Raw genomic sequence first — 27,141 nt, 5'->3', positions numbered from 1 at the left:
GAGGGGTAACCTTAAAGAGCTTTATAAAATCATGAAGGGTATAGATAAGGCAGGTGTCTTTTCCCTGGGGTGGACACCTAGGGAAAAGGGGCATATCTTTAAGGCATGAGAGGAGAAAGATTTTAAAAAGACATGAGTGGCAATTTTTTAGCAGATTGGTTCTTTTGTGGAATAAACTTCCAGAGGAAGTGCTGGATTCAGGTACATTTACAATGTTTAAAAGACATTTAGGTAAGTATATGAATAAGAAATTGTTGGAGGGATATGGGCCAAGTGTGTGCACATACTACTAGTTTAGTTTGGGATTATGGTAGCATGGTCTGGTTGGACCTAAGGGTCTTTTTCTATGCTGTATGGCTGTATAACTTGTTATGAACCATACAAGACTGCCCCCCAACCCCCCAAAACAAATATTTTAATAAGCTATTCTAGAGCCTAATTTTTTTCTTATCTTAAATGAAATATGGAGTGCTGTGTTCCAGATGCAATATGACTGGTTAAACTACTTGAAGTTAAGAAAAACGCAACTTATTTAAACATTATAGTTAAAATAAAAACAAAAGAAAGAGGAATTTAGAATACCTGAACTCTGTTGAATAGCTTAACACAATAATAGATACAGTAACTATTAACTGTTCTGATGTACTAACATCCCATTAAAATACTGCTTGGCAATAAGGAAAATTCAGACAAAGATTTTCGCATGCAGTTCTCTCATCAAGGATGGAAAAACATCAAGAGAAAGTTCAGAGAGAATAGCAGCGAGGGGACATTCACTGAAGCTTCATCTGTTGAGGCCCCAATAGCTCCTGATGCTGCTGAAGAAAAAACCAAAACTCAGGAATCTGGGATCTGTGAGAGATGGGCACACTCATTCCAGCTGTTAAACAAAATCCAAGGCCTCCAAAGCGGATCTTATCCCAGATTGCTCAGCACCTCTGCCTTACAACTTGACCTAAAAAAAGGACAAAATAAGCTCCAAAGGCCACAGCATCATCGCAGACTCTATGACTATGACTCCAAGTGACTCTATTTCCAGCCATGTTCTAGCTGATATTCCCTCAGTCTAACTGGTGTGCATTCCATTGAACCTGTCAGGGAATCTCACTCACATTGATATAAAAACACCCATAAGACCTTTAACATTGTAAAATATCCTCAGCTTCTTCAATGAGACATAATCTAATAAAATTCGACACTGAGTCACTGTCGTGGAGAAAATATGGAGAATCACTAGGAGATGCAGAGAGTTCTTCAAGAAGTAGGTCTTTTATTTGCAAACAAAAAGACATGACACTCAGAAAGCAGATTTTCAAATGCCCACGAACCTCAGGGTCTGTGGTTTTTTACATTTTTTTATCATGTTTCTGCTAGCTTATCATCTTGTGCAACTATATTAATCAAAGTACTTCACTCTCGCTATACAATAAACCAGTGTTGTTCGTTCCCATTATCTCTAGTTGTCTCACTATAGATTTTCCTACATTCTACTTAATGTTATTCTAATGTCACGGTTAGATATTTACTGTCAGCTTTTGCAACAATGGTCTTTCATTCCAGACCTTACTTAATATTTTCCTAATGTCATGATTAGATACTTATTGTCAATAGTCTCAAGCAGACTGACTCTACTAACTATTAATTAGATATTTGATATCATGTCCCAAACATTTATGCTCCCAATCTTGTCATAATGACACTTAACAGGAAGGCTAACTTTACTAATTCTGTTATCTCATCTCACCATAGTGACCTTTCAGCCTCAACCTTCCTCTGCTAATTGGTGTAAGACCATTTCACTATTCTTATGCTATCCTGCATTCCACAGAATAGCAACAGATCGTCTTGCAACAGATCGCCAGTGGTCTTCATGCTTTAACCCCTCCCATGCTTTCATGCTCTTTATTTTCCATATCACATGAGGAGAATTTAGGTCAGTTGAGAAGTAACTTCCGTCAACGATGTGGATTTTAATGATGTGATTGAGGTGAGGTAGTGAGTTGGAGGGAATTCCAACACTTGGAACTCAGGCAACTGAAGGTATAGCCACCAGTAACAAAGTGATGAAAATGGGGAATGCTCATGAAGCTGAAGAGCAGAGTGTTCTAAGAGGGTTTTGGAGTTGGAAGAGATTTACAGAGATAAAGAGGTACTAAGATGAGGATTTCTAAATCAAAGCTTTGCTGTATGAAATATCTGTGGAAGCCAGTGGTACAGCAGACAATAAAGGCATGGGACTTGCTACATGTTTGGATTTTGCTGAGTTAAGAGTTAGGGAGGAGCTAAGTTGGATGACCAGTGAGGTGAGCATTGAAATAGCCCAGAAGTAATACATATGAGGATTGAGATTTCAAACCACTAGTGAGGTGAGGCAGGAGCAGAAACAAAAATGGTACAGATTTGGAAATAGGTAGGTTTGGTGATTGAGGGGACATTAGGTCAGAATCTAATCGTAGACTCAGATACAGTGCCAAGGTCACGAATAATTTGGTGTAGCCTTAGACAGATGTCCAAGAATATAGTGACTGGTGCCATGTAGGAACATATGTTTATTGCAAGGTCAGTGGAATATTGAAGGAGAAATAGTTTGCTCCAGTTTTACAGGACATTCCTGAGACTGCATCTGTAGTTCTGAGTGCAGTTTAGATCTCCTTATGTTTAGAAAGGGTACAGTTGCTTCAGAAGCACTTAAGGGAACATTCACTTGGCTGATGCCTGGGGTGGAGGGGTTCCTTAACAGGAAAGCTTGGACAAATTGGGCCTGTATCCAGTGAAGTTTAGAAGAATGTGAGGTGATCTTATTGAGATAAAACATTCTGAGGTTACTTGGCAAGGAACATGCTGAAAAGATGTTTTCTTTTCTGAGAGAAATTAGAATTGGGGATGTGTTTAAAAATAAGGGATTTCCTATTGAATTCTGAGAAGAGGAGAACTCTTGCTTATTCTTCAAAAGGTAATTAGTCTATAGATGTCTCTCCTCCAGAGAGCTAATGCTAGATTATTGAATATTTGTAATACAGAGACAGATAAACTCTTGTCTAATAAGGGGGTCAAAGTTCATTTGGGCTGAGGCAGGAAAGTGCAGTTGAGGCCACAAAAAAATCAGCCTGATTTCATTGAATGGTGGAACATGTTTGATGGACTCTACATGTTTGTGTGCAAAGGAAAATACAAAGTAGAAAATCCACATCAGGCGTTGCTCAGGAAATTCTGGAGAACTAACCTGCTTATCTGAACAGTGACTGTGGGGTTTCTAATATCCACCTGAGAGGGTGAGTCTGTCTCATCTGAAGAATGCACCTCTGACAGTGCAGTCGTCCATGAGCACTGATGCTGGAATGACTCAAGACAAGAATGCCCAATACAGTCCAGCTCCTGTGGCTGCCTACGTCCCAGTGTTTACTGTCAATTAGACTCTGTGTTGAATTTTCCAGATCAGAATGAATAATCCTGTCCATTCCCAGCATCATCCCCATCTCTACTAATAAAGATTGGCCACAATGAGAATTGCACATTGGAGCCTTCTGCTGAGGTGGATCTTGTGGAATCTTGATTGGTAGAGGCATTGCCATGGTGATTGCACCAGTTAAAGATACTTAACAGTTAACTGCCAGACTTTGTCTAAATTTTAAATCAAGTACATTGATTGATTTATTGTTGTCACATGTACTGAGATGCTGTGAAAAATGTTGTTTTGTGTTCTATACAGGCAAATCGTACCATAAGCTGTTTGACTCCAATTGGTGAGGCCATCACCCCGAAAGAAGAACCAACTTGTACCAACATACACCAAAACCCATTTGCTACAAATCCATGCCAAATATGGTACAAAGCCACGAAAGCCAGGTCTGTGCCCAGCATCAGCGGCATAACTGAAGCCTCTTTTACTCAACATAAACAGACAATGAAATTCAAAGCTGACAGATATTGATGCACTCATAGAAAGAGCAAGGCATAAACAGCAGGACAGAGATCTATGATTCTGCAACATTCTCAGGCTGTGTATGATCAAGTAGTAATATAGGACCCAGACCACATTAACCTCTATTTACTTAACTTGTGGTATTTGCAGGGAGATTAATGCAGAACAATCGGCCAAACGAGGTCTGATTGATATCTGGGGTGACGTGAGCGATGGCAACGATGTTATCTATTAAATAACTTCATTGATCAGGTTGTCCATGTTTACACTGCCATTGCTGGGAAGTTATTGTTTAATCAGCGTTGAGAACACAGTCTATGTGCCATTGAGTGCAGCATTATCCACCGGCGAGGATAGAAATGGGACTGGTCAGGATTGCTGCCTTGAATCTCTTCATTTTTCTTGTGAGTGGTAAGTGAACCCTCAAATCCAAACCATCAGGAAGGCAAGCGTTTGTTTATCAGCAACATCCAGGCTGGACAGGCCTGTTATGTTTCTGAGCTTTGTATGCATGCTGGGTTGAAAGATGCCTATTGCGCCATTGTTAAAACTCCCTCATATCAGGCAAAATGACTTGGTTTTTAAGCAGTGGGTCAGGTTATCAGCACAACACTACACCCCCGTAATCCCTCCCTCATGTTTTAATCCGGATTCCCTTTCTATCGATTCTATTCGATTGTGAGGGTAGGCAATGGCCTTGTTGTATCATCACTACAGTATTAATACAGAAACTCAGTTAGTGATCTGGGGACCTGGGTTCAAACACCACCATGGTAGATAGTGGAGATTGAATTCAACAATGAACCTGGAATTAAAGGTCTAACGATGACCATTGTTGATTCTGGTACACTAATGTCCTTTAGGGAAGGAAATCTGTCATCCTTATCTGCTGTAGCCTTCTTGCGACTCCAGACCCACAGCAATTTGGTTAACTCTTAACTTCCCTCTGGGCAATAGGGATGGGCAATACATGCTAGCTTAGCTAGAATGTCCACATTCTATGATGAGTTTTTAAAAATGTATCTCTCCCTGTGGGAGACAGTTCCACCTTCTTGTAAGTCTTTGAAAGAAAAGATTTCTCCTGAATTCCTGATTGGATTTATTTGTGAATATTGAAGTCCCCAAACTCTGCTCTCTGACCTACTTGTGGAAAAGTCCTCTCTGCATCTGCACTTTTGAAATCCTTCTTAATTTTAAAGATTTATAACCCTTGAGCCTTCTCCCTTCCAGAATGTAAAGTTCCAGCCTGTTCAAAGGTCTCTAATGTTTATATTAGAGCTTTGTTTCACCTTCTCCAGTTTCTCTCCTGATAATGTATCAACATCTTGCCCTATTCTTCCAACCAGAGTCACTTCCTCTATATACACAGGCTGCCATTATTCACTCCTGTTCTCTCCATAAAGACTCCTCATCTTCACTTTTTCCATTGTCCTCTGTATATATTCACCACCTTCCTTCCCTCCATATTCCTTGTCACCCCCATACTCTCCAGTCTGACCCCCTCACTCCATATCCCTCAGGATACATCCTTACTTGCTTGACTCCCTCCTTCCACCTTCACCCCTTCCCTCCACATCACTCAGTAAACACGTTTCACTTGAACACATTCTATATCCGCCAGTAAACATTTTACACCCTCATGTCCTATATGTTCTTAGTAAACACTTGCCATCCTCATGTCTTCCATTTACCTTCTCCCCCCCCTTTCGATCCATATCCCTTTGTTGACCCTCTCCACACTCCCATTCTCCATAGATACCGTCCACAATCATTCCCAAAAGATCCCTCAGTGAACACTCACCATCCTCACTCCATTTCTCTTACATGTTCACTCAATCCATGTTCACTCACTTGCCCCATTCATTATTCACAGCCCTCAGTCCTGTGTTGCTGTGAGAGGGTGTATGTGAGCCTTGTGTCATGTGTGGAGGTTTAGGTACATCTACCCATTGGGAGGCAAGAATGTGTGTTTAGGTATGTGAGTATATTGTGTCAGTGGTTCTGTCAGTATGCGTGTGTGAGCATGTCTGTGTGAGCATGCATCTGTGTGCACATGTATGGTTGTATCTGCATGTGACCTTGCATATTTGTATTTCATGTTAGAAAAAGCATTTACATACACTATGTCTCTTTCAACTCTACAAAGCGGATGGTGTCCACTCGCTGGTTCAGGACAATAGCTTGATCAATCAGATTCAACCTGCCTGCTTACAAAAGCTGGCTGTTAACTGTCAATTATCATTAACTGGTGTACAATTCATGGCAATACCTCCACCAATCAGAGTATCAGACTGTTCTCACGCAAGACAACTGTCGGGCTTCCCCTTGAATTGTAAATTCTTGCAAAATACCCTGATGAGTACAAGTCTTTTTTTCAGAAATCCAACACTCTGGATATTGAGATTTAACGGTTATGAATTTCTGGGTTCACATCATGTTCTGTCTGATTTACATTCTCTGATTATAGGTGAAAGTGAAAATGATGACATCACATGTAATCCCAACATCACAATCAAAGGTGGGAGGATCACACTGTCCAATGGTGGGGAAGTTGGGAGCACTTTAAGGTACATTTGTCCCTTCGGGTTTTATACATATCCAGTACCAAACCGGACCTGCAGAAGAAATGGCCAATGGAGTTTAATGAGAAATGACCATGGACGGATCACTTCAAAGGCAGAATGCAGAGGTGAAAATCTTAATCGTTTTTCTTCATTCATTCCTAGAATGGTATGGAAAAGATGAAATATTTGCTTTCTGCTGTTAAATGAGGGGAGGGTGGCTGCATTTGATATCAAGGCACCGCTCGACTGAGTTTGATATCCTAGAGCCTTATCAAATTGAAGCCAATGTTATTGGGGGATCCCACCACCAGTTGGAGTTATACTTGGCACAAAGGAAGATTGCTAATGTTGGAGGTCAGTCATCTCAGCTCGAAATCTCTGTAGGATTTCCTCAGGGTAGTATCCTAGACCTAACCAGCTTCAATTACAGGGTAACCCCCCCATCCGTGAAATCATTTTCCGTGGTTTCAATTACCTGCAGTTTACCACAGCCCAAGCATATTATAGGGAACATTCCAGCATCAGCGACCAGGAGGTTGCTGGGCTGGTACGTTCCCATTAAATTAATGGGTTCACTCCTGTCCAAAGTTTCAGGCTTCTGTGGTAGGTTTTGGAACGTAACCCCCCGCAGGTACGGGGGACTAATATATTTTAGAAGCTTCTTATCTCGATTTAAAATCAAAAGTAGGAGCATTGCTGATGATTGCACAATGTTCAACATCATTCGTGCTTCCTCAGACACTGAAACCACTTGTGTCTAACTGCACAACAGTCAGGCTTGAACTGATAAACAGCAAGTAACATTTGTGCCACACATGCTCAGGCAATGACCATTCCCAATAACAGAGAATCTAACCACATCCCCGAACATTGCTGGATCCCCAACTAGCAACATCCTGGGGTTATTATTTGATGAAATAGCAGGGCATCTCGAAAGAAATTACCCCATTGTACAGATGTAGCAAAAGTTCATGAAGGGCAGGCCATGCTTCACAAATCTTTTGGAATTCTATGAAGCATTTCAAGCAAGGTGGACAATGGGGACCTAGTGGATATGGTGTACCTAGATTTTCAAAAGGCCTTTGACAAGGTGCCACACATGAGGCTGCTGCATAATATAAGGATGCATGGTGTTAGGGGTAGAGTATTCGTGTGAACAGAGGATTGGTTGACTGACAGGAAGTAAAGAGTGGGGATAAATGAGTGCTATTCTGGCTGGCAATCAGTGACAATGGTGTGCCTCAGGGATTGGTGTTGGCACCATAACTATTTACAATTTATTTCGAAGATTTGGAGTTGGGAACCACTTGTACGGTGTCAAAATTTGCCGATGACACTAAGATGGGTGGTAGAGCAAAGTGTGCAGAGGACTGTGAAACTTTGCATAGGAACATAGATACATTGAGTGAATGGGCAAAGGTCTGGCTGATGGAATACAATGTTAGTAAATGTGAAGTCATATATTTTGGTTGGAGTAACAGCAAAATAGATTATTATTCAAATGGTAAAAAAGTTGCAGCATGCTGATTTGCAGAGGGACCTGGGTGTCCTTGTGCATGAATCGCAGATGGATGGTCTGCAGGTTCGATAAATAATTAGTAAGGCAAATGGAATTTTGTCCTTCATTGCGAAAGGGGTTGAGTTTAAAAGCAAATAGGTAATGTTAGAGCTGTACAAGGTGCTGGTGAGGCCACACCTTGAGTACCGAATGCAGGTTTGGTCTCCTTACTTAAGAAAGGAGTTAAGGGGGTTGGCTTATGAGGAGAGGCTGAGTAGATTGGGATTATATTCATTAGAATTCAGAAGAATGGGGGGGGGGAATCTTTTAGAAACTATAAAGTTATGAAGGGGATTGATAAAATAGAAATAGATTAGATATTTCCATTGGTAGATGAAACTAGGACAAGAGGGCATGGTCCTCCGGTCCCAGAGAGAGGGGGTGGGCGGGGGGGGGGGGGGGGGGTGGATGGACTGTGTATCTAACACACCTCGGTCCCAGAGAGAGCAGGGAATGGACAGAGTACCTAACACACCCCGGTCCCAGAGAGAGAGGGGGGAAAGGACAGTGTATCTATAACATCCCAGTCCCAGAGAGAGGGGGGGAAAGGACAGTCTATCTGGTACAGGTCCCAGAGAGAGAGAGAGAGGGGGGAAAGGACAGTGTATCTAACACACCGCAGTCCCAGAGAGTGAGAGAGAGGTGGGTGGGGGGGGGTGGGGGGGTATGGAAAGGACACTGTATCTAACACACCCGGTCCCAGAGAGAGGGGGATGAAAGGTCAGTGTATCCCAATAACATACCCCGATAGAGGTAGCAGGTTTAGATGGTTCAACTAGAGGGTTGTTAATCTATGGAATTCCTTGCCCAGGGAAATGGCCGATACTACTTCAGTAATCGCTTTTAAAGCTAAGGTGGATACTTTTTTGAAAAATAAAGGAATTAAGGCTTATGGTGAAAATGCGGTTAGGTGGAGCTGAGGCCACGAAAGGATCAGCCATGATCTTATTGAATGGTGGAGCAGGCTTGGGCCAGAAGGCCTACTCCTGCTCCTAATTCTTATGTTCTTAATTTCTTATTGCTCAGAGACCGAACAGGACTCACCTTACAAATAGTGTAGCTATTACAGCAGATCAAAGGCTAGGAATTCTGCAGTGGGTAAGTCACTGGACCTGTCCAGTATCTACAAGTGTTAAATTAGGCATGTAATGAAATACTCTCCACTTGCCTAAATAAGTACAGCTTCAACATCACTCAGAAAGCCCGATATCAACCAAGGTAAAACAACTAACCCAATAGACCGCATCCATTTATACTGAAATACTCAATCCCTTCACCACAGGCACACAGTGGTGACAGTGCTGCAAGGTACACAATCTGACATAGGAGCAAAAGTAGGCTATTCAGCCCATCAAGTCTGCTCTGCCATTGAATGAGATCATGGCTGATCTGACAATTCCAACTCCACTTTCCTACTTTTTTCCCCCATAACCCTCGATTCTCTTACTGATTAAAAATCTGTCGATTTTAGCTTTGAACTTACTTAATGACCCAGCCTCAAGAACTCTCTACAATAAAGAATTTCATAGATTCACTATCCTTGGAGAGAAGGAATTCCTCCGCATCTCTATCTTAAGTGTGTGACCCCCCCGCACCCCACCCCCATTTTGAGATTATTCCCTCTGGTCCTGAATTCTCCCACGAGGGGAATCAACTTTCCCGTATACACCTGTAAGTCTCCTAAGAGTCTTGAATGTTTCAGTAAAGCTACCTTTCATTCCTTTTTATAATTACTCTTAGTTAAGCTTGACAGAGTTGTTTTGACCCGTGTTCCTCCCTCACAAACTGCAGCAATTCATGAAAGTTATCGTACATAGAAAAGTATAGCACAGAACAGGCCCTTCGGCCTACAATGTTGTGCCGAGGATTAATCCTAATGTAAAATAAAATAACCTTACCTATGCATCCTTCAACTCACTGCTCTCCATGTGCATGTCCAGCAGTTGCTTAAATGTCCCTAATGACTCTGCTTCCACCACCACAGCTGGCAACGCATTCCATGCATTCACAACTCTCTACGTAAAGAACCTACCCCTGACATCTCCTCTATACCTTCCTTCTAATATCTTAAAACTATGACCCCTCATACCAGTCAATCCTGCCCTGGGGAAAAGTCTCTGGCTATTGACTCTATCCATGCCTCCATTACCTTGTATACCTCTATCAGGTCACCTCTCTCCCTCCTTCTCTCCAGAGAGAAAAGTCTGAGCTTAGTCAACCTTTCTTCATAAAAGAAGCCCTCCAGTCCAGGCAGCATCCTGGTAAACTTTCTTTGCACTCTCTCCAAAGCCTCTGTATCTTTCCTAAACTAGGGCGACTAGAACTGGACACAGTATTCCAAATGTGGTCTAACCAGGGACTTGTAGAGCTGTAGCGGAAACTTTGAGGGATCTATGTACTTGAACACCAAGATCTCTCTGTTCCTCCATACTGCCAAGAATCTTGTCTTTAATCCTATATACAGCATTCAAGCTCGACCTTCCAAAATGCATCCCTTTGCATTTATCCAGGTTGAACTCCATCTGCCATTTCTCAGCCCAGCTCCTGTCTATGTCACGCTGCAGCCTGCAATAGCTCTCGATACTATCAACAGCACCTCCAACCTTTGTGTCATCTGCAAATTTACTAACCCATCCCTCAATCTTCTCATCCTTTTCATTTATAAAAAACTACAAAGAGCACTCCACTCAACACTGTCCTCCAGGCAGAATACTTTCCATCCACAACCACTCTCTGCTCTTTGTCAGCCAACCAGTTCTGAATCCAAACAGGCAAGTCTCTCTGTATCCCATACCTCCTGACTTTATGAATGAGCCTACCATGGGGAACCTTATCAAATGCCTTGCTGAAATCCATATACACCACATATACTGCTCGACCTTTGTCAACGTGTCTTGTCATATCCTCAAAGAACTCAAAAAGATTTGTGAGGCATGACCTGCCCCTCTCAAAGCCATGCTGACTGCCTTTAATCATGCTATGCTTTTCCAAATAGTCATAAATCCTATCCCTCAGAATTCTTTCCAGAACCTTGCTGACCACAGACATAAGACTGACTGGTCTGTAATTGCCTGGGATTTCCCTATTACCCTTTTTGAAAACAGGAAAAACATTTGCCTCCTTCCAATCCTCCTGTGGTATGACTCCTGTGGAGAGTGAGAAAGCAAAGATCTTCACCAGCGGCCTAGCAACCTCCTTTCTCGCTTATCAGAGCAACCTTGGATAAATCTGGTCTGGCCTGGGGACTTATCAATCTTAATGTTCACCAAAATTTCTAACACATCAATTTCATCAATCTTGATCTGTTCAAGCCCATATCCCAGCTCCTCAAAGTTCTCATTCACAACAAGGTCCTTTTCCTTAGTGAAAACTGAGGCAAAACACTCATTTAGGGCTTCCCCTATCTGCTCATAAAACAGTAGTTTCCAAACCTGTAATATTTATCATCCAGAAGGACAAGGCCAGCAAGGCATGGCCCAAATTGCACATCGCCTGTTGTTAAAAGTACAGGTCATTCTGCTATAACGCGACAGTTGAGTTTCTCTGCAATCTTGCGCCATAAGAAACCGCGCTGTAGAACATCACTAATAGAAAATCGCTATACCCATTTCAGTAGAAAGTTTTCACTATTCAAATAATGTCCACAATCACAATCAGCCAGTTCGTGCTGATGAAATGTGCGTTATAGCAGAATGACCTGTTTATCATTGTTCTTACACTGTTGCTGGTTTGAAATCTTAGACTTGGTCTCTAAATGTTTGAAGAAAGCTTCATTGCGCAGTGAGCAGTGTGACTTGTAGCTGAGTGATGTGGTTGAGATGGGGAACAAGGCCTTATTTAAGGGGAGGTTAGGAAATGGGTAAAGTGAGTGGGCAGAGGTTGGTTTGGAACCTGTCCAGTCAAGTGGCCTGCTCCTGAGCACCTTGCTCTGTGTGGATCCTTTTCACATGTTGTTCTTCTTTCAGCATTCAAATGCCCGACGCCTTCGATTGAACAAGGAGCATTCTTTCCAATCAGTGTGTCATATGCCGTGGGTGACACTGTCAGCTTCGAGTGTGATGATGGATACAGCCTATGGGGCTCAAAGAACAGAACCTGCCTGATCAATGGAAGGTGGAATGGGACCACAGCCGTGTGCCAGGGTGGATGTAAGCTCTGGGTTCTGAGGCCAAACTCACAGACTGAGCTTTCCTGTGCACTTTGGGCCGGGGTGGTTTGGGGGGTGGGGGGTCATAGATGATGCCAGAGTGATAGCTGCACATGAACATCTCCAATCACCACCACAACGCTTTGGCATTGCAAGTGCACATCTAAATGCTTTTTCAATATTATGAGGGTTTCTGCCTTTACCATCCTTACAGATACTGAGTTCCAGATTCCCACCATCCTCTGGGTTTACATCTATATCCTCACATCTTCTTTAAAACTCCTGCTCCTTACTTTAAATCAATGCCCCGATCCTTGAACCCTCCACCAGGGGAAATGTTCCTTATCGTCTCCCCTGCCTATGTCCCTCATACTTTTCTACATCGAAATAATGTACCCCACTCCCACTCTCAGTCTCCTCTGCTTCAAGGAAAACAACTCCAGTCTGTCCAATCTCTCTTTGTAACTGAATTAGGTTTAACTCAGGCAATGTCCTGGTAAATCTTCTCCTATAATGTTGATTCCAGAAATGTACACAATACTACCAATTGCAGCATCATCTTACTGTTCTAAAATGCTATGCCCCAGCTAATATAGACAAGTATACTATATGCCTTCTTAACCATTTTCTACCTGTCCTGTTACCTGTCCTGTGCCTCTGATTCTTGGTACTTCCCAGGGTTCTATTGTTCATCATGCATTCCTTCTCTTGTTTGTCCTGCCAAAGTGCATGTGAATTTAATTTAGTTTGCCGCTAATCAGCCCAGTGCCCAGCACTTGGATAGCCTCCTGTCCCCATAGGATAATCTCATGATGTTTTACCATCACACAAATTCCTGTATCATCCGAAAACTCACTGATCATTATTGGAGCTGTCCAATGTTTATTTCTGCTTTGCGGTGAGTATTTGATTACATACCTCCCTTTTCTGTTTGCAGTGGACTCTTGTCCTAATCCTGGCATTCCTGCAGGAAGCTCGAAATCTGGGACTAACTATGGCTTCAACGACAAGGTCAAATACCTGTGCCTCCACAATCTTGTTCTGATTGGTTCAAATGAGAGGATCTGCCTGGAAACTGGCGAATGGAGTGGATCGGAGCCTGTGTGTCAGCGTGAGTGAACAGAAATGGCAGAAATATCACTCAAAATAAAATGGACCGTATATTTAAATGACAGTGTAAAAATTGGAAAATGAGCACCTAGGTTTAATTGATTTTTGTGACCAACGTTCTGATTAAACGTTATCTTAAGGTCTCTCGATGGGAACACAATGAAGGGATAAGTGAGTGCACTGTAGGATCAACTTTAATGGAATCAGGTCACATGGACCGAATGTTATCCTTATTGCCCCCTTACTGTTGTCAATGGTTAGTACACAGCTGTATAAAACCCTTCGGTCTCTGGGACTGCTATGCCAAAAGCTCCTTAAAAATTGCCCTCAGTATGTCTGTGGCCTCAGCTGGATGGGAGGCATAGGGGTATAGCTTAAGATGGTTTTCCAGGAGCACCTGAGTCATTAAACCTGAAACCGGAATTGAATTCACTTTATTGTCACCTGCACAACAGTTAGAAATAAGGGGGCATTACTTGAAATGAGACTAAGACCACACTGTTCACTTTTGAGGAGATGGTCATGCACTCTGACTTCAATATCCCTACCACAGTCTTTGGGAAGAAATGTAAAATTTAACAAGTTAAGAAGGAACGTACAATTGATGGCTGTTCTGAGTAAAGGTGAGTTGAAGCTGTCAAAGTGTCATAGAACTATACAGCATGGAAACAAAGCCTTCAGTCCAACTCGTCCATGCCAACAAAATATCCTAAATTAATCTAGTCCTATTTGCCAGCATTTGGCCCAGATCCTCTAAACCCTTCCTATTCATATACCCATCCAGATGCCTTCTAAATGTTGTAATTGTACCAGCCTCCACTACTTCCTCTGGCAGCCTGTTCCATACAGGAACCACCCGCTGCGTGAAAAAGTTGCCCCTTACATCCCTTTTATTATCTTTTCTCTCTCACCTTAAGTCTGTGCCACAGTAATGCAGCTGACCAGTACTCTGAAATAGCCCCAGCAGGTCACTCAGTTCAAGGCCATTTGAGTTTACTGACAAATGATCGCCTTACCAGCAACTCTGGAAAAATAACTAACAAAAAAGTCAATAGGTGATAATTTGCCAAATGTATTCTCATTTTAAAGGACTTTAAGGCTTGAAAATTAATAAGGAGCAAACTGCTAAGACAGTATCAAAATAACCAGGAGCTCTGATAACTAAAAGAGGATCCTGCCTAATACCACATCCTGCCTCAGCCTGGCAGAGAAGCTTAAATTATGAGGTCAGGCTTATACTGTCATGAATTTTGAAAACCATAAGACTGTAAGATAGAAGAGAGGGAGGTAAAAACAATGACTGCAGATGCTGGAAAGCAGATTCTGGATTAGTGGTGCCGGAAGAGCACAGCAGTTCAGGCAGCATCCGAGGAGCAGTAAAATCGACGTTTCGGGTCAAAGCCCTTCATCAGGTATACAAGCAGACAGTCTGAAAGGTGGAGAGATAAGTGAGAGATAAGATATAGGAGCAGAATGAGGCCATTTGGCCCATCGAGTCTGCTGCGTCATTCGATCATGGCTTATATGTTTCTCAACCTCGCTCTCATGCCTTCTCTCATAACCCTCGATCCCCTTACAAGTCAAGAACTCTGCATTCAATATTCTCAATGCCTTGGCCTCCACAGCCTTTCGCGGTGATTCATTCCACAGATTCACTGCCCTTTGGCTGGAGAAATTCAGGGATGATCTGACCTGGGGGGTTCTTGAGACATTATAAGTGACTTAATTGAATAGACGCTGGGAAGCTATTTTCTTTGGGTCGAAAAATTAGAGTGAGGGATCAGGTAAATGTCGGAGCTGGGTCATTGTGGAGTGACGTCAAGAAACGTTATTTCACAGTGGAGACTTGTGAACATTGGAAATTCTATCTCCAGAAAGGCTGTGGATGCTGAGGGCCTTCAAGAGTGCACTTTGATGGTTTTGTTTGCTGCTTAAAGGTATCCAGACGTGCAAACAAAATGCCTTCTTCACGATCCGATCGACCTGAGACTCCACTTTCAAGGTTTGCACTCCAAGGTTTCTTTGTTCAGCAAACTCCCCAGGACCTTACCATGAAGTGTATCAGTCCTGCCCTGATTTGTCTTTCCAAATGCAGCACCTCACATTTATTTAAATTAAACTCCATCTGCCATTCCTTGGCCTATTGGCCCATTTGGTCAAGATCCCCTTGCACTCTGAGGTAACCTTCTTCACTGGCCACCAATTTTGGTGTCATCTGCAAACTTACTAATTATACCCAGGGGTGTGGATAGGGTAAATAAACAAGGTCACCTCCTGACTTGGGGGAGCCCAGAACTGGAAGGCATAGATTTAGGGTGAGAGGGGAAAAATTTAAAAAGGACCTAGGGGGCAACTTTTTCATATAAATGGTGGTGCATGTATGAAAGGAGCTGCCAGAGGAAGTGCTAGAGGCTGCTACTATTAATAGCATTTAAAAGGCAGCTGGATGGCTCCATAAATAGGAAGGGTTTAAAGGGATGTGGACCAAGTGCTGGCAAATGAGACTACATAAATTTAGGATATCTGGTCGGCATGGACGAGTTGAACCAAAGAGTCTGTTTCTGTGCTGTATGTCTCCATGACTCTATGATCCCGCAACCCGGGGCGATATCTGTGTTCCTATTTAGCATCTCCAATTTTAATTTTTCCAACATCAGTGCCCATATATTAAGCTGCCTAGGCAGCCTTGGGAGTAGCCTTCCCCTAGTCTTCTCCATTACCCTTTCGGCCCACCCTAAAATCTACCTACTTTACCAAGCATTTTTCTGGACAGAACTCATATTTCCTTACGTGATTCAACCTCTGACGTATGAAGGAAGATTGTATCGACTGGGCCTGTACTCACTGGAACGTAGAAGAATGGGTGGATGATCTCATAGTTACATATAAAATCCTGATCAGACTGGACAGGCTGGACATGGGGAGATGTTCATGATTTCAGGGAAGTCCAGAACTAGGGATCACAGTCCAAGAATAAGGGGTAAACATTCTGGAAAAATGTCTTCACTCAGTGAGTTGTGAACCTGTGGAATTCTTTACCACAGAAGGCTGCTGGGGGCCAGTTCCAATTCAAGAAAGAACTGGACATTAGCCCTTGTGGCTGAAGGGATCAAAGGGTATGGAGAGAAAGCTGGAGTGGGATTCTGAAATTGTATGATCAGTCATGATCATAGTGATTGGTGGTGCAGTCTTGAAGGGCTGACTGGCCTATTCCTGCACCTATTTTCTATGTTTCGTATTTTACTCCTGTGAATGCTTCTGTGAATCACCTTGGGTTGTTCCATTTTGTTAAAGGTGCTACATAAATACAGGCCATTCTGAATTCTGAAGAAGGGCCATGTCAGACTCCAAGTGTTAACTCTGTTTCTCTCTCCATAGATTTTGTCAGACCTGCTGAGGTTCTCTAGCATTCTATGTGTGTTGTTTGAGACCTCTAGCTTCTACAATATTTCACTTTTATATAAGTTGTTGAACTGGTTGAACTTGTTGTTGAACTCTTCCTCCTGTTCCTCTTGTTCTCACATCCCCAAATGGTGACTCTCTCTCCCTCTCTCTCTTGTTTCAGACATATATTCCTTTGACCTGCCAGAGGAAGTGGCTTCTCATTTCTCTGCCTCATTTTCACGCTTTCTGAGTGAGTCAAAGATTAACTCCGAGGCTAAGGAGCAAGATGGTAAGTGATCTAACTCGGTTCTCGATATTTTATTGCTGGCGCAGCAAGTCTGTGAGTTTCGCTGGGAGAGGCTTCTTCCCAAGTGTTGGGGTTCTTCTGTCTACAGTCTTAAGGCATTTTGAACCACAAAATTCCCATCACTGGCAAACCTAAAGCCAGTCTGTTCACAACCTCAGTGTCAGTTTTGATCCAGAGGTAAGATCTGCCTCTGCAACATCACCTGACTTCACTCCTTCCTATTTTTTATTTCAAAACTTTACTTCATTCACAAAGAAATACATACATAGTCATGAAAGTTGTTCAGTTCTAGACAGTAGCATATGAAGATAACTAACAAATATTGGTGTTTGACTATCAAGCAAACAAACCAAAGACATTTCTTAAGTGTGCAAGGCATTGGGAGGCAATGGCTTAGTGGTATTATTGCTGGACTATTAATCCAGAAACTCAACTAGTGTTCTGGGGGCATGGGTTCAGATTCTACCATGGCAGATGGTGGAGTTTGAATTCAATAAATAATTAAGGGTCTAATGGTGACCATGAAACTATTGTCGATTGTCAGAAAAACAATGGTTTGCTAAACTTCTTTAGGTGACAAAACGGTCTTCTTTACCTGGTCTGGACTACATATGACTCCAGATCCATAGCAATGTGGTTGACTCTTAACTGCCCTCTGGGCAATTAGGGGTGGGCAATACATGTCAGCCTAGCCAGAGATGCCTATATCTGTGAGTGAACTTTTTAAAAAGTAGGCATATTTATAAGATTGTATGTATTATTTAGTTATGTTTGTAGGACTTTAACCAATAGTTAGCTTAGAATAGAGACATAGATAGGAGAGGGGAAATGAAAGGCTAGATTTTACTTTAAGCTTGTCATGGCTACAGATTTCAATATGATTTATACCAACAAAGTATTCTTAAGAATGTAGTCACTGTTGTGATATAGGATATGCAACAGTCAATTTGCAATCTCCCACCAACAGCAATGAGATGATGACCAGACAATTTGCTTCTTCTTTCTGTGATATTGACAGAGGATAAGTTTTGACCAGATATAGTTCCCCTGCTCTTCTTCAGAAAATTGTCACACCTTGGAGGGAAAGCCAGTGCTAGATTTAGTGTCTCGCCCAAAGGGCAATACAGCTGACCCTGTAACATACCTTCAGTTGTGCACTGTCTGGATCGGGGATCTTATGCATAAATCACAGCAAATCGACATTCAGGTCTAGCAAGTAACTGAGGCACTAAACAGAATTTTGGCCTTCGTCACAAGCAGGATGGGAACAAGTTGTGAAGTCTTGCTACAAATGTGAAGGGTTTCCTTGAGACCACACCTGGAATATTGTGCGCAGTTTTATTTAAGGTGGGATATTTTTGCATTGGAAGCAGTTCAGGGAAGATTCACTCAGCTGATCCTGGGATGAGGGGTTTGGCTTATCAAGAAAGATTGAGCAGGTTGGGTTATATTCATTGGAGTTTAGAAAAATGAGAGGTGATCTTATTAAAACATTTGGGATTCTGAGGCAGCTTGACAGGGAAGATGCTGTTTAGATTTATTTTCCCTCTGTGGGGGATTCTAGTATGAGGGATCTCCTTGGAGATGTGGAGGAACTTCTCTGCTCAGGGACTCAGTGGCCTTTGGAATTTTCTGCCCCACTAAGCAGTGGATGGTGACTCATTGAATCAATTCAAGGCAGAGTCAGCTGATTCACATGAGGTGGATAAAGGGTTATGGGGACAGGGAGGAAAGAGAAGTTGAAGATGATCTTATTGAACGGCCAAGCAAGCTCGAGGGGCTGAATAGCCTATTCTTGCTCCTAATTCTCATATTTGTCAGTTTGGACCTTTGTGCTCAAGAATGGGAGGGAGGGAGTTGAATCCACCAAGAGGCAGGAGAGGTACCAACTGAGGTATAGCTGACTGAAAAGGTTGTGGACGGAATGGCATAGGAGAAGATCGGAAGAGAATGGGTGAGCTGGAAAACTGTGGAATAGAATAGGAATGAGCTAGATACTGAGAGACTAGTACTCCTTAGAAATTGCAAGATTGCTTTTCATTTAATGATAACACTTGACAAATCTCGAAAGTCAAATTAACCCAATAAGCAGGTTCTGATGGTGTGACATATCTACCAGTCTACCTATATGTATGAATGGATTTTGTTCTATCAAGAAGTCTATGCCTAATTGTAAATATCTGATAATATCTGATAAGCATTTCTGGTTTTTCTCAGGCAGCCACGGCAGGAAACTCATACTGGGGCAAAATCAGAAGCTTCATATTTACATTCTGCTTGATGTTTCTGGAAGCATTACAAAAGAGGATTTTCAGAACGCCGTTGCTGCTGTGACCCAATTTGTCACCATGGTAAGTGTGACTCAATATGATATCTGGTTCAAAGCAGTCCCTTTCTGCAGTGGTATTGTGCCACCCTCTCAATGGCACCCAACAGCAGCCTGCCCACCATCTACAAGGCACAAGTGTGATGGAATACTCCCCACTTGCCTGGATGAGTGCAGCTCCAGCAACACTCAAGAGAAGCTTGACACTATCCACGACAAAGCAGCCAACTTAACTAGCACCACATCCATCACCTTCAACTTTCACTTCCTCTGTCACCAATGCCTCGGGTTGGCAGAGTGTACCATCTACAGGAATTTAGAAGAATAGGGGCAGCGTTGGGGGGGAGTCATAGATAATTATACAATCCTGATGGGACTGGATAGATTAGCTATGATCCAGTTAACTCAGGCAGAGAGATAATCACAAAAAAAAATTAAGATGGTCCTAGAGACAAATTCTTATCATGAGACTCTTATACCGATCATGTTAATCCAGCCATTTCGTTTGTCTCCAGCAACATCTTCTTTTTGATTTTTTGTAATTATCTCTCTGCCTTCACTTGCTACACAGCCGTTGACACTTTACTTACACCATCTGACACTTTTGATCACCTGCAAAGACTTGTTATTCAGCCTCTCAATGCTCCACTCACACCATTTGTAGTATCTTTTGACACTTAATTACCTGGAATTACCTTGCAATGATCTCTCCACCTATAAATTCTGTGCCTGCACACTTCTCTCCACTGGGATTGATCCGAAAGTTTGTGATTTCAAATAAATCTGTTGGTCTATAACCTGGTGTCATGTGACCTCTGCCTATATCTAACCCAGCCCAACACTGCATTATGACCTTCAGGACAGTTAGGGGTAGGTGATAAATGGAGGTCTTGCCAACAACCAGTACTCTAAGAAAGTGAAATAACAAGTTCTGGGCTCTAACTCATGTGTTCCTGTGATAGCGAAAGAGTTTCCTTTCTACAGGCCATCCAAAAATGCTTTTCAGCCAATGAAGTGGTGCTAAATGTTGCAAATGCAGAAACTCAATTTGCGTTCAGTAAACACTCACAAACTGCAAATGAATATTTTGCATCTGTATTTACTGTGGAAAAGGATATGGAAGATATAGACTGAAGGGAAATAGATGGTGACATCTTGCAAAATGTCCAGGTTACAGAGGAGGAAGTGCTGGCTGTCTTGAAAAGGTTAAAAGTGGCTAAATCCCCAGGACCTGATCAGGTGTACCCGAGAACTCTGTGGGAAGCTAGAGAAGTGATTGCTGGGCCCCTTGCTGAGATATTTGTATCATCGATAGTCACAGGTGAGGTGCCAGAAGACTGGAGGTTGGCTAATGTGATGCCACTGTTTAAGAAGGGTGGTAAGGACAAGCCATGGAACTATAGACCGGTGAGCCAGACCTCAGTGGTGGGCAAGTTGTTGGAGGGAATCCTGAGGGACAGGATGTACATGTATTTGGAAAGGCAAGGACTGATTCGGGATAGTCAACATGGCTTTGTGCGTGGGAAATCATGTCTCACAAACTTGATTGAGTTTTTTGAAGAAGTAACAAAGAAGATTGATGAGGGCAGATGTGATCTCTATGGACTTCAGTAAGGCGTTCGACAAGGTTCCCCACGGGAGACTGATTAGCAAGGTTAGATCTCATGGAATACAGGGAGAACTCGTCATTTGGATACAGAACTGGCTCAAAGGTAGAAGACAGAGGGTGGTGGTGGAGGTTTGTTTTTCAGACTGGAGGCCTGTGACCAGTTGAGTGCCACAAGGATTGGTGCTGGGCCCTCTACGTTTTGTCATTTACGTAAATAATTTGGATGCGAGCCTAAGAGGTACAGTTAGTAAGTTTGCAGATGACACCAAAATTGGAGGTGTAGTGGACAGCGAAGAAGGTTACCTCAGATTACAACAGGATCTGGACCAGATGGGCCAATGGACTGAGAAGTGGCAGATGGAGTTTAATTCAGATAACTGTGAGGTGCTGCATTTTGGGAAAGCAAATCTTAGCAGGACTTATACACTTAATGGTAAGGTCCTAGGGAGTGTTGCTGAACAAAGAGACCTTGGAGTGCAGGTTCATAGCTCCTTGAAAGTGGAGTCGTAGGTAGATAGGATGGTGAAGAAAGCGTTTAGTATGCTTTCCTTTATTGGTCAGAGTATTGAGTACAGGAGTTGGGAGGTCGTGTTGCGGCTGTGCAGGACATTGATTAGGCCACTGTTGGAATATTGCATGCAATTCTGGTCTTCTTCCTATCGGAAGGATGTTGTGAAACTTGAAAGGGTTCAGAAAAGATTTACAAGGATGTGGCCAGGGTTGGAGGATCTAAGCTACAGGGAATGGCTGAACAGGCTGGGGCTGTTTTCCCTGGATCATTGGAGGCTGAGGGGTGACCTTATAAAGGTTTACAAAATTATGAGGGGCATGGATAGGATAAATAGACAAAGTCTTTTCCCTGGGGTCAGGGAGTCCAGAACTAGAGGGCATAGGTTTAGGGTGAGAGGTGAAAGATATAAAAGAGATTTAAGGGGCAACTTTTTCACACAGAGGGTGGTACATGTATGGAATGAGCTGCCAGAGGAAGTGGTGGAGGCTGGTACAATTGCAACATTTAAGAGGCATTTGGATGGGTATATGAATAGGAAGGATTGGGAGGGATATGGGCCGGGTGCTGGCAGGTGGGACTAGATTGGGTTGGGATATCTGGTTGGCATGGACGAGTTGGACCGAAGGGTCTGTTTCCATGCTGTACATGTCTATGACTCTATGACTCTAAATGACAGCCAGAGAATCTGTTGATTTGTGATGTTGGAATAATCATTGGCTGGGATACTGGGGAGATTGCTCTTCCTTGAAATAGTGCAGTGAGATCTTTGAAATCTGTTGAGTGGCAAATATTGTACCTAAAAGATAGTGCCCTCAACAGTGTCCCAACGACATTAGCCCTTACTTTAGCATTTTAGCCTCTGGGTCTATGAAGCCATGATCTTCAGACTCAGAGATGAGACTGCAACCACTTGAGCCAAAATGAGGACTCAAACACAGTTCTTTTTCAGTTGTGTAATGAATGGCAAACCTCCTGTGGGTGAGTGGCAAACATTAAGTGGAGTCTCTCTGCCTTTAGGTTAGCTGCAAAGCTCTGTAGAACCATGTTGCTCCATCATACAGCACCCAATTCAGGAAGGGTAGCAGTTAGGAAGGGAGTTACGGACTGACCTCCAAGGTTTGCTTTGTTGATGGGACCAAAAACACGGGTGCTCAGTTTCAGGATCCCATACACAACAAGAAAACGAACCAGTCCATTTTAACTTGTTCTTATGCAGTTGACTGAGGGATAGATATTGGGTCTGGTCAGGGGGAGCAGCTTCCCTCATTCTTCTCCAAAATACCATCCCGGGATCTTTAATGTCCATTAGATACACGCCCCTGGCTTAACATTTCATCTAAATGGCAACACCTCTGTCAGTGTGGTGCTCCATCAGTACCACAAACTTGTGAGGGCCAGCCTACATTATGGGGTTCCACTCACCTCTCAGCTGTTGGATGGCACAGAACCAATTGATGGGCTGAGTGGCCAATTCTCCTTCATCTTGGATTGCTGTTAGTTCTCAAGAAGTTTACAGAGAATTGACTTTTCAGGAAATCTACTTCCTGTCCTCCCTCAGATCAAACAGTTTGAAGTTGGGGTCAGTTACGGACTGGTGATGTTTGGCTCTCGGACACATGTGGAGATCAATATTGCTCATGATGATGTGAGCGATTCTGATTCTGTTCTCCAAGTACTGCCTACTCTTAAATATGAAGGTAAGTGATTGCCTCCCATCACTTATCCCCAACATCAGTAGTGAAGGTTCTCGACTTGTTTTTAATTTCTTCCCTGGTCTTGACCCTTTCTATTTCATCTGCAGGCCCCCGGAACCCTCTGAGATAGCTGTGTACTCCTCTAATACTGGCCTCTTGCCCTTTCCCTGACTTTTAGTTGTTCCACCATTGCATTTGCAGCATTCTAACTCAATCCCTTGAACTCCTTGCCTAAACCTCTCCTTGAAAACATTCCTTTAAAAAAACTCCTTGATTGACCAAATTCTTGTTCTTCTGATCTAATTTCTCCTGAAATGGTTCAGTGTCATATTTTGCCTGATAGCACTTCTGGGAGATGCTTTGATCACTACGTTAAAGGTGCTATATGAAAACAAGTTGTTGTTGAGGTGAGATATTATCATGAAAATTACTTGCCTTTCATAATTTTTAAAACTTTTTTTTTGTTCCTCTTTTCTTTCAAGTCTTGCTACTCTCTTTTGAGACATTGATTGAGCCCCATATTTTTTTCCCAATGAAGCCATTCTTCAATATAGAGATAGTGGAAACCAGTAACGCCTTGAGCTAATATCACTTCAGACAGTGAGTATGGCGGTCCATGTTTCTGTATCACTTCAAACAACAAAAAAAGTCATTATCAGCAATTTTGACTTTTCCACTTGACCCTCAGCCTCATGACAATTTGTGTTAGGAAGTGACATCAACGCAAATCTGTTTATTTTATGAAAAAATAATTTTAGGTCTCATTGTAAAGCTGCAATTGCTGCCAATTCCTAATGACCCTCAAACTAAATGGCTTGCTTTGCCACTTTAAGGTGAAGTTAAGTCTCCTCCACATTGCTGTGGGTCTGGAATCTAGCTAGGTCAGACCACGTAAGGATGGCTGATCTCCTTGCCCATAGTGGCATTTGTGAACTGGATGGAATGGTATGGCCATTAATTTTTTTTAATTCTCTCGAGGGACATGGTCATTGCTGGCTGGTCAGCATTTACTGCCCATTCCCAGCCGTCTTTGAACTGAGTGGTTTGCTGGGTCATTTCATGGGTCAGGTGAGAGTCAACCATGTTGCTGTAGATCTGGAATCATGTGTAGTCAGACCAAGTGAGGATGGCCGTTTCCTTCCTTGAAGGACATTACTGACCCAGATGGGTTTTTCCTGACAATCAACAATGGTTTCATGGCCATCAATAGATTCTTAATTCTATTGTTTTTATTGAATCCATGATGGGATTTGGACCCAGATTTCCAGATCATCAACTGAGTTTCTGGATTAATAGTCTAGTGATAATACCACTAGATTTGATTTGTTATTGTCATATGTATCGAGGTACAGTGAAAAGGCAGATAACACCATACAAAGTGCATTAGGGTAATAGAGCAGAGTGAGGAACACAATGTTACAGCTACAGAGAAGATGCACAAACAGCAAGGTGAATTTTAAATTTAAAGTTTGAGATATCCAATCAGAAGCCTGATAATAGTGGGGAAGAACCTGTTATTGAATCTGTTGGCCTGTACGTTTAAGCTTTTGTATCTTCTGCCTGACAGAGGTTGGAAGAGATTATAACTGGGCTGGGAGGGGTCTGTGATTATGTTGACTGCCTTTCCAGACAGCGAGAAGTACACATGAAGTGAATGGATGGAACATTGACTTGCATGTTGGTCGGGACTGTGTTCACAACTCTCTGTAGTCTCTTACCATCCTGGGTAGAGCAGTTGCCATACCAAGTTGTGATGGTCATCATCAGCCCTCTAGTGATAGAGTAACTTCACATTCCAGGTTTATTGCTTCAATTCAAATTTCCCCCAGCTTGCTGTGGTAGGGCTATAGACCTGTGAAGGCTAAAGCCTCTAGGTTACTCTGGGTTAGTCCATTGACATTACCATTGCACTACCATTAGCAACCAAAATTGCTCACATTAACATCTCACTTGTCCAAACAAAGCTACATGCTGAAGGAGACAAAAATACAGCTTCAGTGGCAATGGAGTATAAACTCACAGGTCCTCAGAGACTGGAGCTTTAATCCAGTGCCCTGGCCCACTCAGCCACACTACCACATTAACCCAATTCGAATATGAAGGCTTTGCCCTCTTGTTCTGGCTCCCTGATTTGAGGTCACATCTTTAAAGGGACGCCTTTGCCAGTGTTGAGTTTCTCAACGGGGAACTTGGGCCTGGATTTGATGTTCGGTCTCATATCAGAGGCCTCAGGATCTGCCTGAAAACCCATTGTCTGATTAACCTTCTCGATCTTAGACGTCACAAAGTACAGCAATGCAGGAACAAACATGACCGGAGCTTTGAAAACAGTTCTTGAAATGATGGTTCTGCAGAAGGCAGCAATGAAGAACAAACAGCTAGAATGGAGGGATGTCCGACACGCCATCCTGATCTTCACTGATGGTAGGTAACAGTGAATCACATCTTCTTTGTCCTTTCTTTGCGAAAGCTACCTCTGCCAATGTTTCCACAACAACTTTTAGCTCTTGGGTTCAATATAAGAATGTACGAATTAGAAGCAGGAGTGGGTCATTCAGCCCCTTGAGTCTGCTACATCATTCAATCAAATTATGGATAATCTGGGTTGGCTTAGTGGTTAGGATGCTGCCTCACAGTACCAGGGACCTGGATTCGATTCCAGTCTTGGGCAATTGTGTTGATGTGAAGTTTGCACATTCTCCCCATGGATGTGTGGGTTTCCTCTTGGTGCTGTGGTTTCCTTCCACAGTCCATAAATGTGTAGGTTAGGTGGATTGGCCATGATAAATTGCCTACAACGTGTAGGGATATGCAGACTAGGTTGATTATTCATGGAAAATGCAGAGTTACAAAGATAGGTGTGGGTCTGGGTGTGATGCTCTTCTGAAGGTTGTTGTGGATTTGATGGGCTGAATGGCCAGCATTCACACTATAGGGATTCAAATTGTGGCCTCAACTCCACTTTCTGCCCATCCACACTGCCCCCACACCACAACATTTCATCTGCTATAGGTTCAGCATATATTCAATGACTCAGCTTCCTATGTTCTGTGGAAAGAAGAACATTCCAGTGATCCTCAGAATAAAGACATTCCTCTTTGCTGCATCTTAGATTTGATTAGATTCCTTACAGTGTGGAAACAGGCCCTTCAGCCCAACAAGTCCACACCAACCCTCTGAGGAGTAACCCACCCAGACCCACCTCCCTCTGACTAATGCACCTAGCACTACAGGCAATTCAGCCTGGCCAATTCACCTAACCTGCACATCTTTGTGACTGTGGGAGGAAACCCACACAGTCACAGTGAGAATGTGCAAACTCCATACGGACAGTCACCCGAGGCTGGAATCGAACCTGGGACCCAGGTCCTGTGAGGCAGCAGTGCTAACCACTGAGCCACTGTGCCTCTTACTTTGAGATTGTATCCCTCCCTCCAATTCTAGATTACCATGAGAAGAAACATCCTCTCAACATTCACCTTGTCAAGTCTCTCAGAATTTTATTTTTAAATAAGACCGCCTCTCATTCTTCAAAACTCCAGTACAAGCAGCACCTGTTCAACTTTCCCTCAGATTAGAACCACATTCACAAAAGTGCATTCCCTCCATTACCAGTGCTCATTAGTAACAGGACTTTCCAAACACGTGACCACTTCTATCTAGAAGGACAAGAGCAGCGGATATATGGGAGCACCACCTCCTGCAAGTTCCTTCTCCAAGACTGTCACCATCCTGACCATTCCTTCACTGTAACTGGGTCAAAACCCTGGAATTCCCTTCCTAATGGCACTGTGAGTCTACCTGCAGTACATAGAATCCTTACAGTGCAGATAAAGGAGAAAATGAGGACTGCAGATGCTGGAGATCAGAGCTGAAAATGTGTTGCTGAAAAAGCGCAGCAGGTCAGGCAGCATCCAAGGAGCAGGAGAATTGACGTTTCTTCCTGAAGAAGGGCTCATGCCCGAAACGCCGATTCTCCTGCCCCTTGGATGCTGCCTGACCTGCTGCG

At 42.9% G+C, this 27,141-nt stretch overlaps 1 protein-coding gene across 1 annotated transcript in view; it reads left to right on the top strand.

The window, feature by feature from the left end:
* The first annotated feature begins 4,225 nt into the window (after positions 1-4,225).
* LOC140455338 (complement factor B-like) overlaps positions 4,226-27,141 on the top strand; it is a 45,720-nt gene continuing 22,804 nt past the window's right edge. Inside the window, exons 1-8 of the mRNA XM_072550117.1 lie at positions 4,226-4,333; positions 6,390-6,611; positions 12,010-12,192; positions 13,129-13,302; positions 16,867-16,974; positions 19,210-19,343; positions 22,997-23,135; positions 25,410-25,556. Coding sequence (XP_072406218.1) covers positions 4,282-4,333; positions 6,390-6,611; positions 12,010-12,192; positions 13,129-13,302; positions 16,867-16,974; positions 19,210-19,343; positions 22,997-23,135; positions 25,410-25,556 — 1,159 coding nt within the window. The 5' untranslated portion in view covers positions 4,226-4,281. The remainder of the gene's footprint in view (positions 4,334-6,389; positions 6,612-12,009; positions 12,193-13,128; positions 13,303-16,866; positions 16,975-19,209; positions 19,344-22,996; positions 23,136-25,409; positions 25,557-27,141) is intronic.

This window comes from Chiloscyllium punctatum, chromosome 30 (assembly GCF_047496795.1).
Source record: "Chiloscyllium punctatum isolate Juve2018m chromosome 30, sChiPun1.3, whole genome shotgun sequence".
In the NCBI taxonomy this organism is placed as follows: Eukaryota; Metazoa; Chordata; class Chondrichthyes; order Orectolobiformes; family Hemiscylliidae; genus Chiloscyllium; species Chiloscyllium punctatum.
The sequence above is the reverse complement of the archived record's forward strand: the minus strand, read 5'-3'. Positions and strand labels throughout refer to the sequence as shown.